This window comes from Passer domesticus, chromosome 10 (genome assembly GCF_036417665.1).
Source record: "Passer domesticus isolate bPasDom1 chromosome 10, bPasDom1.hap1, whole genome shotgun sequence".
Lineage (NCBI taxonomy): Eukaryota > Metazoa > Chordata > Aves > Passeriformes > Passeridae > Passer > Passer domesticus.
The window spans coordinates 42,049,611-42,065,296 of record NC_087483.1 but is presented as its reverse complement, the minus strand read 5'-3'; the positions used below and the strand labels follow the sequence as shown (position 1 = coordinate 42,065,296).

The 15,686-nt window shown below is 49.5% G+C and overlaps 1 protein-coding gene and 1 long non-coding RNA gene across 8 annotated transcripts in view; one reads left to right on the top strand and one right to left on the bottom strand.

Annotated features, from left to right (window-relative positions):
* Positions 1-12,530, top strand: part of CACNB4 (calcium voltage-gated channel auxiliary subunit beta 4) — a 78,934-nt gene extending 66,404 nt beyond the window's left edge. For 3 of the 7 annotated variants that reach the window (XM_064435345.1, XM_064435347.1, XM_064435350.1), the window contains 2 exons: positions 2,943-3,128; positions 6,801-12,530. In XM_064435345.1, coding sequence (XP_064291415.1) covers positions 2,943-3,128; positions 6,801-7,061 — 447 coding nt within the window. In that variant the 3' untranslated portion in view covers positions 7,062-12,530. Of the gene's footprint in view, positions 1-2,942; positions 3,129-3,363; positions 3,935-4,082; positions 4,136-6,800 lie in introns of those variants that run through there. The other 4 variants (XR_010369590.1, XR_010369591.1, XM_064435348.1 and 1 more) reach the window with 4 other exon arrangements.
* Positions 12,347-13,494, bottom strand: LOC135309279 (uncharacterized). The gene is made up of 2 exons (XR_010369592.1): positions 13,208-13,494; positions 12,347-13,167 (listed from the first exon to the last, which is right to left on the bottom strand). It is a non-coding gene; the product is annotated as an uncharacterized LOC135309279 (long non-coding RNA).
* Between the last annotated feature and the right edge of the window lie 2,192 nt (positions 13,495-15,686).

The following is a 15,686-nucleotide window of genomic DNA, read 5'->3' as shown; positions in this document are numbered from 1 at the left end:
TATGTTACATTTCTCACATGGAGTTTTTTACTGAGCTGTGATCTCTTAAAATGCTGCTGGGTTATTCCTGTGAACCATCCAGGTCCCACTAACCCAACCAGAACTGTAACTGTCCTGGAGAACAAACTCATCCCTGTAAAACACATCCCTTCCTAATTCCTGATCTCTCTAAAACACATCCCTTCCCAGCTCCTGATCCCTGTAAAACACATCCCAACTCCTGATCCCTGTAAAACACATCCCTTCCCAGCTCCTGATCCCTGTAAAACACATCCCTTCCCAGCTCCTGATCCCTGTAAAACACATCCCAACTCCTGATCCCTGTAAAACACATCCCTTCCCAGCTCCTGATCCCTGTAAAACACATCCCAACTCCTGATCCCTGTAAAACACATCCCTTCCCAACTCCTGATCCCTGTAAAACACATCCCTTCCCAACTCCTGATCCCTGTAAAACACATCCCAGCTCCCGATCCCTGTAAAACACATCCCTTCCCAATGCCTGATCCCTGTTAAAACACATCCCTTCCCAACTCCTGATCCCTGTGAAACACATCCCTTCCCAGCTGCTGCTGCTGAGCTGAGGAGCTGGAGTGCAGCTGCCCCTGTTGGTGGTGTTTGCCCTGGGCTCACACACAGAGCAGCCTCTGCTCGTTGTCCTGTGTGAAAGGTGCTTCCTCTGGCACCTGCACACAGAGCCCTGGGAGTTGCACAGCCTTTTTTGCCCTTTAAACAGTGATTTCCTCTTACTCAGCTTCACTTTGCTCCCATCAGCTGAAAGAGAGAAGTCACCAGAGGAGCTGTGGGTGCCCCATCCTCTGGAAGTGTCCCAGGCCAGGCTGGAAAGGGTTTGAAGCTCCCTGGGATAGTGGAAGGTGTCCCTGCCCATGGCAGGGGGTGGATGAGATGTTTTTTAGGACCCTTCCAACTTGTGGGCTTCCCAAATTCCATTAAATAGTCCATGTGGGGTGCATTGGGCACTGGGATTGTCCATCCTCTTGATTTACTGAACTCTTCCTCAACACCCAGGCCAGGAATTGAATTCCAGTGCTGAAGGCAGCCTGGATCAGAAGAGCCTCTCCAAATGTCAGTCCCAGGTTTCAGCCTTGGACCCAGCCCTGCTGCGAGGCTGTTCCCACCCTGCCCTGCCCAGGAGCTGCTCACAAACCAGCTCAGCACTTTGCACTGGTGATGGGAGGAAGTGAGTGCTGACTTTGAGCTCTCCCAGGGAGCTGACAGTCTGGCTTGGCTTGAAATTAAACTTGGCCCACGCTTTAATTGAGTAAAAGTTCATTGCTTAGAGCAAAGGCACTGCTCCCTCTCTCCTGCTCACCCCTTTTGCAGCTCAGATTCCTGCAAGAGGAGAATTTGGAGTGTTGGTTTGAAGGGAAGGTCCTTGCACAGGATGCAGTCCTCACTCTGTTCCTCTGCTGAGAGCCAGCCATAAGGAATGAGCTGGTGCTGCAAGTCTAGACATGGTAAAAATAGCTGGGCATATTTGAGCTCAGGAACTGCTTTCATTATTAATTCCTTGCTAATCTGCCCCTGATGCTGCTCGAGCCGGCCTTGGGCACTGCAGGGCTCCAGGAACAGTGCAGGATACAGGAACATTGCAGGGCTCCAGGAATACTGCAGGGCTCCAGGAACATTGCAGGGATCCAGGAACATTGCAGGGCTCCAGGAACATTGCAGGGATCCAGCAATATTGAAAGATTCCAGGAATATTGCAGGACAGAAGAATATTGCAGTGTTTAATTTCAGTCTTCCCCAAAGCAAAATATACATAAGCAAACCACATTTTTTAAATTTCTAATTTAACTGTGTTTTAATTGATAACTTCTTCCACAAGGGAGTGATAGACTGAAATGTGTGGTGCATCAACATGTGGGTGAATAGCAAAAGAGTAAAAGCAGAAAATAAAGAGAGGAGCAAAAGAAGAGCAATAAACACTGAACTGGACCAAGGGATGCAGTGTTAGGAATATTCTGATTAGAAGGAAACTCCTCCTTTCTGGCAGAGGAGGAAATTTTTCTCTGCCATGCTGGGAAGAGAGAATAAATGAAAAAAAGAAGAAAAACTGCTTTATTATTTTGAATCTTATTCTGAGAGCTGTAAAAACAAGTGGAAGAGAGCTGCCTGCCTGTGGTTGATGCTGGTTGCCCTTTACACCCACAGCACCTGCACTTATTTTCCATTTCCTGAGCTGTTCTCACAGTACTTTGCAAAGTTAAGATTAGAGATGAGATAGGAAGTTGAACTGCTGAAAATAGGGTTGTGTTTCTCTCGAGGGGCTCTGCTGGTTCTGGCAGGTTGGAGGACAGGCAGCGATGGAGGTGGTTTCAGCCAGCACATGGAGGAGGTGTCTGGAGAATTCCCTGAGGCAGGAATGCTGCTGCTGTCAGGACTGTCTGCTGCCTTCTCTGGTTTTAGAGGCATCAGCACTGGAAATAAATCCATAAATTGAGGAGGTTTTGCCCAGAAAAAAAACAGGGCTCATGCAACACCCAGGGCCATTGTCCAGTGACTCGAGGGCTTTGGCTCTTGGTCACCTTCTGGGCACTCTTGTACCATTTCCTTTACTAGACACAGAATCATTTGGGGTGGAAGGGACCTCAAACCTCATCCAGTGCCATGGGCAGGGACACTTTCCACAGTCCCAGGCTGCTCCAAGCCCTGTCCAGCCTGGCCTGGGACACTGCCAGGGATCCAGGGACACAGGGACAGCCACAGCTTCTGTGGGAATTCCATTCCAGGGGTTCACCTCCCTCGCAGGCAGGCGTTCCTCCCCCGTGTCCCATCTCTCCCTGCTGTGTTCCAGTGTGCATCCATGCCCCCTGTCCCAGGAAAACCCTGTCCATGCCTCCAGCTCCCTCCCCTCCGCCCCGATTCCCCCTGAACACCTCCGAGGCCGAGCGTTCACGTCCCCGTGTCCCCGTGCCCAGGACATGTTTGACGTGATCCTGGACGAGAACCAGCTGGAGGACGCCTGCGAGCACCTGGCCGAGTACCTGGAGGCCTACTGGAGAGCCACGCACGCGTCGGGCGCGGCGGCCGTCACGCCGCTGCTGGGCCGGGGCCTGGCCCCCGCCGCGCTGTCCCCGTACCCCGCCGCCATCTCCGGCCTGCAGGTAGGAACGGGCCCCGAGGCAGCTGCTCAGCCTCTGCCTTTGGGGGGAAATGTCATCGCTGGCTGCTTCCCAGCTCCCTTATGATCCCTTTGATTCTGCCCTTTTATTCCGCCCTCGTAACTTTAGCAAACGTTTCCTTGCGGGTCAAAAAAAAAATCTTTGAGTGTGAATAAAAGACGTAATTTTTATTTTTTTTTTACTCGTTGAAAAAAATTGTGACCCTTTTTTTCCACAGGGATAGCTCAGACTCGGCTGAACTTTGACACTTCAATCGTGGCATGTAAATAGTCCTTAATGAGAAGTACGTGCTTTATTAAGTTTGAAACCAGAAAATGTTTGGGGCTAATAACTGGGAATGCTTGAGGGGCTCAGGATTGCAGGGAGCTTTAAACCCTGCAAGTTTCAGTGTGTGTGGGACTCCAGGAGTGTCACTTGCTAATGTACGTCAGAAATAGAACTGAACAAATGACATTTAATGAATAATTCACCTGACAAATGTAACAAATGTCTGCTCTGCTTGTGGAGTGTCTGGAAGCAGGTAACAGCTTTGGAGGAAATGACTGTTGTTTGGTGTTTTCAGTTAACATCCAGCTGGCTTTGCTGTGAGTGAGCTGCACTTCCCTGAAGGTGCTTAATTCCTGCACTCACCTTTCTAAAGCCCTGCTTGGTTTTATTGGGACCAGCAAGTCACTGTCTCCTGAGTGGCTGAATGCACAAGCACTGTTCTGTTACTAATAATAACATGCACATGTAAACTGTTGTTTCCATTTTCCACTTGCCTTAAAATTTCAGTTTTCCATCCCTTCATGCCAATAAAATACCATCTGCAGAACTTTCACCTCTTCAGTTTCATTTTGAGAACTGGGTGTATCCACAGAATTTTTTTCAGGCATTTATTTCTCTCTGATCAATGGACACCAGCAATAACTGTGAAATGTTGCTCCATTTACTTAGGGAAAACTCACACTGAAGATGAAAATCACCCCTGTGCAGTGGGCTGGCTGAAGGTATGCATCACTTAATCCCCACTTCACCCGAATTCCAAAGGGTTTCGGTGGGATCAATGGTGCTGGTGCTCTGCAGAGGGGTAAATTTCTCCCATAGAGTGATCCATGCCCAACCAGAGCTGCAGGTTTTCCGTGCCACCAGGGTTCAGGCCCTGGTGTTTTCCATGGGTATCTCACAGTAAGGACCTTCACCATCCCTGTTATCCACGAGGAGGTTTTATGCTCATTCAAACCTTTGAAGGATTTGCATCAGCTTTCACTGTGATCATGTGTGTGGTAATTAAAAGCCACTCAGGCTAATTAAACTAGCCCAGGTGCTTGTGGTGCAGGAAGATTTTATATTCTTCTGCCCTTGGTACCTCGGGGACTGAAAAGCAAAAGCCCAAAGGCTACGTAGCAGTGAGCCTGATAGAGGTGTGCTGGGACAGGCTGTCCCTGCTTCACCAAATCCAGATTTGGGAGACTCCCATTTCCACCTGGCTGGACTGGACTTTGCTTTACTGGGAACTGAAAGTTCTGCCAGAGGTCACGTTCTGTGGCACAGATCCAGAGCAGTCAGAGAGGGCACAGGTGGCAGTGCTGGCTCTGCCACACCTGATCCTTGGGAGCTGCCTTCCTTAAAGGAAGAGCTCGAGGCTGAGCTGAGGGGGAAGAGTAAATCTGATCTTTGCCTAGAAAAAGATTTATTGCTCTGAGAAGCTGTGGCTGCCCCTGGATCCCTGGCAGTGTCCCAGGCCAGGCTGGACAGGGCTTGGAGCAGCCTGGGCTAGTGGAAGATTGTCCCTGCCCATGGCAGGGCAAGGAATTAGGTGATCCTCAATTTCCCTTCCAACCCAAACCATCCTGGGATTGTCTGACTCCTTGGCACCAGTCATTTGCCTTTGTGACTGGTTAGCTCTAAACACATCTAGCCTAATTTCAGTGCATGGATTCAAATCCTGTAGCTCAGGTTCTGGGGAGATGTGTTCCTTAGGCTCCAGGGGATTGGGGTTTCAGGTCCATTCCTGCAGGCAGCCATCCCAATCACACAGCAGGATCAAAAGTTACCTGGGCCATCAGATCCATGTGTACCCAGCCCTTGCTGACACCCTGGGAGCTCAGCAGCAGCCCTGGGATGAGCACACAGCCAGGGAAGCAGGAGGGTTCCAGGATGCAGCCCCAGAGGTGAATTCCCACAGGGGCGAGCACAGAGTTAAAGCTACAATTGATAAGGGAATCATACATCCAAACTGCATTTGTGTCAGATAAACACAAAGATAATTCATCATGGAATCAAGGAACCACAGAATGGTTTGGGTTGGATGGGACCTTAAAGTCCATCCATGGGCAAGGACACCTTCCATTGTTCCAGGTTGCTCCAAGCCCCAATGTCCAGCCTGGCCTTGGGCACTGCCAGGGATCCAGGGGCAGCCACAGCTTCTCTGGGCACCTGTGCCAGGGCCTGCCCACCCTCCCAGCCAGGAATTCCCAGTTCCCAATGTCCCACCCATCCCTGCCCTCTGGCAGTGGGAGCCATTCCCTGGCTCCTGTCCCTCCATCCTTGTCCCCAGTCCCTCTGCAGCTCTCCTGGAGCCCCTTCAGGCCCTGCCAGGGGCTCTGAGCTCTGCCTGGAGCCTTCTCCAGATGAACACCCCCAGCTCTCCCAGCCTGCCTTTAATTTCTGAAGCCCTTTTCCATACTCCCCAGTAACACCTGGTGCTCTGAGGAGATGGGGGATTCCCTGCAGGAGTTCTCCCCAGTACCTGGGGCTCCGGTTGCAGAGGGACCCCTCATTCAGGGTCCCTCTCCAGGAGTCTCCCTGGCAGCACCAACCCCGAGCTGCAAGCACACAGCCCCTGCTCCATCCCTGCCCCAGGCACAGCAGCCTTGGACATCAATTATTCAGGAAGCAGTCGCCAGGCAGAGGCTGTAGCACAGCAGGAAGGTTTTAGATCCCAGACAGCAGGGGCTGGAGTTTCAGCACAGAGTTTGTCCTGAGAGAGGGGTGCTGATGCTCCTGAGAGCTTTAATGTGTGGTGAAAGCAAACAAAACTCTTGTTTTAGGTTATTTCGTCACTGTGCCGTTAACCGGCCAAAAAAAAAATGAACTAATTTTGTTCATGTGACAAATGATGGGCATTGTCATTATGGGAACGTGAGGAGAGCAAAGGCTTCTAATTAATAAATTATCTTAGGAAGGGATTTTCTGTCAACAAATTTAAATGCTGTGCTTCAGTTGAAATAATTCATTATCCAATGATTTTAGCCTCCCCTTGGCTGCCTGCTGAGCAGCCCATCATTGGTTTGGTCATAGGAAGGGTTTTAAATGAGGCCCAGAGCTGCACCTTTAAAAACAGCCCAAACAAACATCTTCAGATGTTTTCCAGAACCACAGAAACGGACACTTAGACATTCCCTAAGCAGAGCAGCAGCGTGAATGTTCTGTTCCTGATCAGAGAAAAGTGATAAATGCTGACTACATCAGCTCACTTTTCATGCTCGGTGTAATACTCAGCAGGGCGAGCTTCCCGCTCCAGGAACCGGAGCTGGCCCGCTCCCGGCCCTGCAGCAGCCAGGCTCTGCTGGGCAAATGAGAGCCAGGAGCTGCTGGAAGGGCTGGGCTGGGCAGAGCTGAGCTGGGCAGCCCGGGGGTGGGCACTAACTCTGCCTTCTTTGGCCCCCGCAGAGCCAGCGCGGGAGGCACGGCGCCCACTCCGCGGAGAACTCTCCCCTCGAGCGGCGCAGCCTCATGACCTCCGACGAGAACTACCACAACGAGAGGGCTCGCAAGAGCAGGAACCGCCTGTCTTCCAGTTCCCAGCACAGCCGAGAGCACTATCCCCTCGTGGAGGAGGAATTCCCTGACCCCTACCAGGACTCGTACAAACCGCACCGCAACCGCGGCTCCCCCGGCGGGTACAGCCACGACTCGCGGCACCGGCTCTGAGCCCCGCGGCCGGGCAGTCGCAGCATCCACCCGCTGGTACCTTGCCATAACCTAGCTAGGAATAACAATTAGATCACGTTAATTTGGCAGGTGTGGCGGCGACACCCGCGGTCGCACTCTGCTGTCATTGATGTTTGATTAGGGGGCAGCAAAACCCAGCCCGGCCCTTCCGTTTCTGCCCGATCATAGAGGTTGTTTTTGGGATTATTTTTGGGTTTCATACAGCGTTTGCATTTATAGCCATATTTTTTTCTTGTCCTTAGGTATTAGACACATCCGTTTGTAATTTTGGGTACTTATCGAGGCACTTATAAAATAATTTCCTGTGCTGGAAATTCCAAATGACCAGTTCCAGTTGGAACCAATTTATAAACCAATTCCTGTTGGAATTTGGGTGAGTTGACTGGAAAGTCGACGTGAGCATGTTGGGAAAAAAAACAAACAACGAAGAAAAATCTGAAAATTACAAACCACTGCAAGTCAGAAAGCCAGCTCCAGTATTTGTTTGCTGGGAGCTCAATTTCCATTTCAGGTTAGAGTAAAAGGATTTATTCTAACGATTTCTTTCCAGAATGGCTTTTTCAGACAAACCAAATGTAAACTCTCGAGAGTGCCAAATATCCCAAATTATTGCAGCAGTTACAAAACACTTTCCAGTTCCAAATTATTTTTAGACCTGGCATGAATGTTGCAGCCAAATGATTCTTGAGTTCAGGCAGTCCTGACAGTTTTGTTGGGACCAGCAGGGAGGAGCTGCGACAGGAGACGGGAAGTAGGGACAGGAAAAGGAACAAACTCCATCGTTTGTGTGCTTGGGGGTTGGGAATAGTCTTTATTTTTTCCCACTCTTTTACCTGAATACAGCTAAAGTCCCAAAATGGAACAGGAGTATAGAGACATCAGATTTTTCTCCCATTTTTATCCTGCTTTTTAAATGGAAAACAATCCCCTCCTCTGAGCCCGTGTGTGAAGTCCCCACATCCCAGTACCCCGAGTAGCTGCCCACATGTTCCATCCTCCCAAATCCACCTCTGAATGTCTGACATTCCAGCGGCGCACAAGAACTCTGCAGAGGATCCATTCCAGCCATGGAATCCAAGGGGAGGGAGTGGGCTTAACCAGCCACCAGTGACAGACATTTCAAACAACATCTCGGTCAGAATTGCAATAAAAAGGGAACATCAGACAAAAATCTGCTCCCAGGGAAGTGGTGGAGCTGATTCCAAGCTTTGGATTCCAAGAGCTATGATAAATCCTTGGAGATACTGCTGCCTTACTTCCTACCAATCATTTCTTTCACCTGCTGAGTCTTGAGTTCCTTCCAAGAGATGAATTTCTGTGGCTGGACCTTGTGTTTTACACCATCAGTGAAGCCTTAGATCCCATGGGATTGAAAATTGACCCCCATTGCCCATTTTGTACAAGCACTGACATCTTCCAGCAGAGCCTCCCGAAATTCCCACCGCACACATTCCCTGGAATTCACACAGTTTTGCTGAACATGCATTTGTTTATGCAGGTTCATGTCACAGCTTTTTTTTTTCTTCCCAAAATAAGGATCATTAACTTTTTTTTTTGCTTGTTTTCCTCCCAAAGCCTGCTGAACCCAGGCTTTGAAAGCATGTAGCGCTACAGGAATTTCTGGAATATTCTGGTTTCTTCTACATCCTGGACCAGCTGGCAAAGCCCACTGGTGTTTCCAGCATCCTGGAGTCTGATTATCCTCTTGAAGTTACTGGGAAAAGCAATCCATGTCCTGTGTGGGACACCCAAACCCACACCCATCCCAGCAGCATTAAGAGGTGGCAGACACCTGATTAATTAATCACTTATTTTAATGACCCCACTGCCTACCAGGCAGCTGCAGCACCACTGGGTGATCCCAGTGGAGCAGTTACCAAAGGAAATGTGGAAATCTGTGCATCCACTGGAGTCCAGAGTTCTGGGTGGATCTGCCAGACCTGATCCTGCCCGATTCCCCCTGGCTCAGGTGCCAGAGGAGCTCTGGGCAGGACCTGGCACTGGCAGCTCCTGCAGGATTCTGTGCACAGAGGAGCATCCTCCAGGAGGTTCTCCAGCCCTTTTTCCTTGTCCAGCACACAGAAAGGACAAAGGAGGCCTTGGGCAGCCCCTTCTCATCTCTGAGCTTTCCTCCTTCCTGCACTGAAGTCCTGATTGCAGGGGAGCTGTAGAGCCCTGGGCAGCAGCTGCTTCTCTTTATTCTGCACTAGATTAGGGATCTGCTCGTTAACTGCTTGAGGAGATTTGCATATTTGCAGTCAGATGTTTCCTGGAGCCTTTTGGAGCCTTGTTTTCAGTCTTCCATGTCACCCCAGGCCAGGGAAGGATCCCCAGCCACCACACTCTGCACAATCCATCACCTGCACATCTCAAGTGCCAAAACAACTTGGGTTTGACAAAATCAAACTTGGGAGGGAAGCCAGGGACGGGCCTGAGGTCCTTCATTCTGTGTGGCTAAGCTGCCTCGACTCCTGGGGGTCCTGAGTTTGTCCCAGAGCCTGTTCCATTGTGATCAAAGGAGCCAGGGGCCCTGCAGGCCTCCCTCCTTGCTGGGGTGTTGAATTCTGTAAAAAAATATATTCTTGAAGTACAAATACACCAGCCAGGCTGGGAGACTCATTTACTGCAGATCCTGTGGGCAGGGTTGTTTGAAGAAGGGATTTCTGTCCAGGACACAGTAAGGAGTGAAAGCTGTGCTGGGAGTCAGGGTTGGTATTCCTGGTGGGATTCCAGCACTGCTGAGCAGCTCTCTGGTGGTTTAGTTGAAATTGAGGAGTGCATGTGTTCCTGACTGAAGCAATCCAGCCTCATCCAGTCCTCACGTCATTTCTTGTTGTTAAAATAATGCTGAAGACCAGAGCTCTGTTCTGAGCTCTGGCAGGGACAGAGGGTTTAGAAATGTTTATAAAACAAGGACTTTTTTAAAGTTGTGTTGTTATCCGAGTTTCTCATTCAGATACTTTGGGATTAACAAGGATTTAACCAATGAAGGTGATAACAACAATCTCTAAAGAGAAAATTCAGCACATACTATGTTTGGGAATCAATTATTTTAATTGTTAACCTTTGCATTTCAAATAGTTTCTCCCTGGAGTTGTATTTAACATGTACAGAGTCTTTTCCTGATGCCAAACATTTCTCCCATGGGAAGTGCAACTCACAGCTGCTGATGTTTGTAACTTCAGTTTGATGCCAAATCTTCTGAATTCAGTTTGGTCTCAACACCACAGAATTCCCTGGAGCATCCAGACTCTCCTGTCTTTACTGACTTCACCATTCTAAAACAATATTATTCCTGTTGTTCACAGCACACTGATTTGGGTAAGTCAGGGGTTCTGACACTCCTTTTTTCTTTAATAATCCATTAAATGTGTCCTCTGCTGTATTTTCTTTCACAGCTTCAGTACTTCTGAAACTTGTCCTTGATCCCACATTCCTGATTTTTTTTCAAGGCAAAATAATTGGAGCCTACAGACGACAAAATCAGAAGCATATTTTATAAAATGCCATTTATACAAACCTGGGTTTGCTCCTAAAAATGTGCATTTTAAAATCAGGTTCTCTTACCCCTGTTGGTGCCAGTCCAGGTTGGGATCCATGGGATTCTGCTGCCATGTATTTTGTTGGAGTTGCCTCTCATTCTCTCAAGTATTAGTCCTACAAAGGCTGCAGGGTCCTGCAATGCAGCCAGGCTTAGCTCTGGGGAAATGGAGTTTAAATGAGCCTAAAAGAGAGTGTGGTGTTGTTTTAAGAGGCATTTGAATAACCTTGGTGAGGTTGTTACCAAGCCCAGTTTATTTTATATAGAAAAATAAAGGCTTATCTTTAAAAAAAGGGGAAATTTTAATAAGGTTGTAAAATATATGTAAGGAATTAACTCAGAAAGAGGTGAAAATGTCATTTAGGAGTGAAAGTTCAGGTTTCTTTCAGTGTGTGTGGAATCCACTCAAGAAGTCAGGAGAAATATTGTGATTAGAACTTGGGGAGGAGGTGGAATAATTTCTGATGTTAATGAGTGTCACTCCTTTATTCCTTTGGAGCCAGCAGCCTTGGCTTGGTGTCAGGATGGTTTATGGACCTGCCTTGGGAATTTGGAATTCCTTGGCAGTGCCACCAACTCCTGTCTGGTCCAAGAGCAAGGTCTGCCCAGCAATGGCACCTCCTGATCCTCCCCTGCCTCACCAGGATTGCCTGAAAACCAAGCTGTAATTAACTGGGACATCCCGTGCTGAATGTGCTCTGCAGCAGAGAATCCACAGAGCTCAGAGTTCTCTCCTCTGCCAGCGGTGTGAAAACAGAGCCAGGGGAAAGAAGCACATTTGTAATAGCACAAACTGACAGTAATTCCACTCCTGCGTCTGGCACCGTGGTTTTGGAACCAAGGGGGAGATTTCTGATCCAGCATCAGTGGATTTGTTGCATTTTTGATCTGTTTACTCGCTGCCTGATACTTCAGCAGTTGATTTTGGCATTTTGCACATGGGATTGATTTTTCAATAACTTCTGTCCCCTCCATATGAATTAATCAATGACAAGAAAAAGAACCCTTTCAAATCGCAAAGCCCACTGCATTCATTTCTGCTGATTTCCTCCTGGAAGCTGAAATCACATGAATAACTTTAATTTTGGCCAATGTGTAGATCTGGGATGTGACTGGTGAACCCAGCAGCAGCCCAAGGTCGGGAATGAAACACTCCCAGGAAGTGTTTGTGGGGATAAAGAGCTTGGAGAGGGGAGGGGAGAGTCACAGCCCCCCAAATTCCCAAGAATTCCCTGCAAACCTGAAGGGAGGTGAGGGTAAGGAACTGTGTGTGGTGTGTTTGGGATTGGGACACACCTGACTGGTTCCCTCCTGGGGCACACAGGGAGAGTCAGGCCAGCAAAATGCAGATTGTGTGCAAGCAGAGCGGGGAGAAGGTTGGGATCTGCCATTCCAACTGCACACTCCAGACCTCGGGCTCCTCACATCCTGGAAAATCTCTGTTTCTCAGCCAGACTGGTTCCCAGGGAGAGCCTGGCAGCGCTGCCTCACTGGGAGCCAGTTCAGAGCCACACTGGTGAAGACATTACTGCCTTTACTGGGACAGAGCCACCCCAAATTTGTGTTTTCTGCTGATTTTCCCTTTGTTTTGCCCTCTAGACCCCGTGTGTGTAGCACCTGACCAGGCATGTGGGTACCATATACTATGCAACGTGTACAGTGGTGCATGCTCTGCTCTCCCTCTGCTTTTAGTGGCTTTCAAAGAAAACTACAAAAATTGGAAAAAAGAAAAAAAAAAAAAGGAAAAAAAAAAGTGGTGTTATTTTTGTGACCAGGATCATGCAGACTGCATGCCCATAGTATCCTCATTTCTATGGATTCGTTTTCTGGAATTTAGATGTACAAAGATGAACTGCATTACAATAACTTTTCTACAATAAATGAACAAAACTACCAAGCGTTTAAAAGTCTGTCCAGTCTCTTTGTGTCCTGCACTAAGATTGGGAAAAGGCTCGGGAGAAACCCAGAGTCCTGTGGCATTTTTGCTGTTTGCCAATAGCTTTTGGCAGCAGCCTCACGTGTTGCGTTTTTAGGAAAATTTAATGAGGTTCTGAAGAAGGAGATGCATCTGCTCTGCGAAATAAATGATGTTTATTTTTGTAATGAGCTTAAATAGCTGCGACCCAGAAGTACCAAAATACAGATAATTCCTGCTGATCCAGCAGGGAATGAGGTACTGGCAGCCAACTGCTCCTTTGAAGGATTCTTGGGAATGTTCAGGGGTTTGGAGCTGGTCCTTGCTGGGATCTCCTGGATTGTTCCTAGGCAGGAACAAGGAGCAGAATGGTGGGAGAGATTAAGGATTGGATAATTAAAAGATAATTAATTGTTTATCACCAATGGTGACGGTTGGAAAAGACCTCCAAGGCCATCGAGTCCCACTGTGACTGATCCCCACCTGAGTGCCACCTCCAGCCATTTATGGTACCTTGGAAAACTGGAAGCACTGGAAGATGCTGCCTCTGGCAGAGAGTTCCAGCCTCCTCTTCCCAAAAACGAGAAACAGGAACCAGAACCTCCCGGAGATGCTGTGAGCACCCAAACCTTGCCTTGGAGGGACAGGAGATGCTGTGAGCACCCAAACCTTGCCTTGGAGGGACAGGAGCACGTTGGCCAGGTGAGCTGCTCGTGCATTTGCACCCCTCAGGCAGATCTAAAGCTCTTAAAATTCTGTTCAATGGTATTGTCTGGGCTGTGGGTGCAAAATCAGATCTCAGCACGTGAGCTTTCATCTAAGCTGCTGATGAGAAGCAGGAGGGTCTTCAAATAAACATAACTGGGCAAAAAAAAAAGCTTTTTGTGTGTTATCATATGATCCTAGGGGTTGAAATTTCTTAAGCTGCTTAAGTTGTCTGTGTCCTGGGGAAGGGGCTGGAGCCCCAGGAGGAACTGGGAAGGGGCTGCAGAATCCCTGAGGGAGCCGGGAAGGGGCTGCAGAATCCCTGAGGGAGCCGGGAAGGGGCTGCAGAATCCCTGAGGGAGCCGGGAAGGGGCTGGGGAATCCCTGAGGGAGCTGGGAAGGGGCTGCAGAATCCCTGAGGGAGCCGGGAAGGGGCTGCAGAATCCCTGAGGGAGCTGGGCAGGGGCTGGGGAATCCCTGAGGGAGCCGGGAAGGGGCTGCAGAATCCCTGAGGGAGCTGGGAAGGGGCTGGGGAATCCCTGAGGGAGCCGGGAAGGGGCTGGGGAATCCCTGAGGGAGCCGGGAAGGGGCTCAGCCTGGAGCACAGGAGGATCCCCAGGGATCTTTTCCCTCTCTGGAATTCCCTGCCAGGAGGGCACAGCCGGGGGTCGGGCTCTGCTCCCAGGGAACAGGGACAGGAGCAGAGGGAACGGCCTCAGGCTGGCCCAGGGCAGCTCAGGGGGGATTTTGGGGAAATTCCTCCAGGAAAAGGTGCTCAGGTGGAGTGCCCATCCCTGCAGGGATTTCAAAGTGGATGTGGCACTTCGGGACACGGGGCAGTGCTGGGAATGGTTGTACTCAAATATCTGGGAGGCCTTTTCCAGCCTCAGCCATCCCATATTCTCTCCGTTTGGGTTTTTTCCTGCACAGAAGCATTTCCATGGTGAGATCCTTCTGTCGGCATTCCAAGCACTTCCCCAGCACACACTCCCTGACCCTGTCTGTGCTACAGCTGGAACAAACCGTACACGACCCGACAAAGCCCTCCCAGACTTCCAGCAGGGAATTGCAGTACACGACCCGAAAAACCCCTCCCAGATTTCCAGGGGGGAATTGCGAGTCTGTACCAGCCCTGCCCGCTGGAATGTTTTCCTAGAAAGCTTCCAGCAGCACTGGGGAGCTCAGCTCAGCTCAGCTCATAAAAACCAGCAGTGCAATCCAGGTTCAACCAGGCTGCGCCAGGAAAAAACCCAAACAAATGACACGGGGGGAAATTCTCAGAGGTTTTTATTTAAATAATCAGAATAAATTGGTTAATTGAACTTTGGTAGCTCTCCCACAGCCGTGCAGCCACCGAACCCAGGAGAGCTGAGAGCAGAGAAGAACCCCGAGTGCCTCTGAAATTCCAAGCTGAGGGCCGGCAGAAAGGGGGATAATTGCCAGCTAATGAATAATGAACGCCATGGCAGGCTGGATGCCGAACTTGTGGAATGTTTTACACCGGAGGAGCTGACCCGCGGTGCCAGCACCAGGGCTGTGGCACAGGGATGGACTGGCACAGGGGGCTGTCAGGATATTTCCCTTCTTAAACCGTTCAGGGCCACGAATTCCCCTCCAGAGCAACAGGAAACACACAAGTCTCTGGGCACGGAAAATTGGAGATTACTCTGGCCTTGCTGCTTTGGTTCCGGACCAGCAGGGAAAATCAAACCCAAGAAGCTGCTGTGGGAATAAAAGCTGCTTGAAGGAAAGATAAAAACCTCTGGAATAAGAGAGGAGATTTCATGTGCCATCCCTGTCAGTGTCCCAGGCCAGGCTGGACATTGGGAGCAGCCTGGCACAGTGGAGGGTGTTCGTGCTAGGGCAGGGGAAGGAGCTAGGTGTCAGCTGTTGGTTTTCTTAGTTTTTACAGAGATGGGGTAACTGACAGGTATTAAAAGATTTTATTCTACTATTAGCTTTGATGAATAGTGAGACACAAGAGATGTAAAACTTATTCTATCCATTACCCAAATCACAAATTATTACAGTCAGGGCCAGGACAAGTGAGAGGGCAAATACTGTTGCTGTCTTGTCTCAGGCAGCAACACAGCTGTGCACAACCTAATTATTATTGCCTGGCATTTCCAAATCCCTGAGGATTTAAACTCACTGCAGGGTTTGGACAGAGAAATTCATCTCGGGGAAGAGAAGGCTCTTGGCAGATCTTAGAGCCCATTCCAGTGCCAAAAGTGCCCTTGTGCAAACTCTTCCCCCAGCTACTGGGGAGCAACTTCCCCCACGCTATTCCTGAGTTTTCCCTCAGAGCACCAAGTTTTAGCAGGGCAAAGTGAACGTGGCTTCTTCATGAACTGGGAGGGATGGGAATGTTCCCCTGGAGACGGGAAGGCTCCAGGCAGAGCTCAGAGCTCCTTGGAGGGGTTGAAGGGGCTCCAGGAGAGCT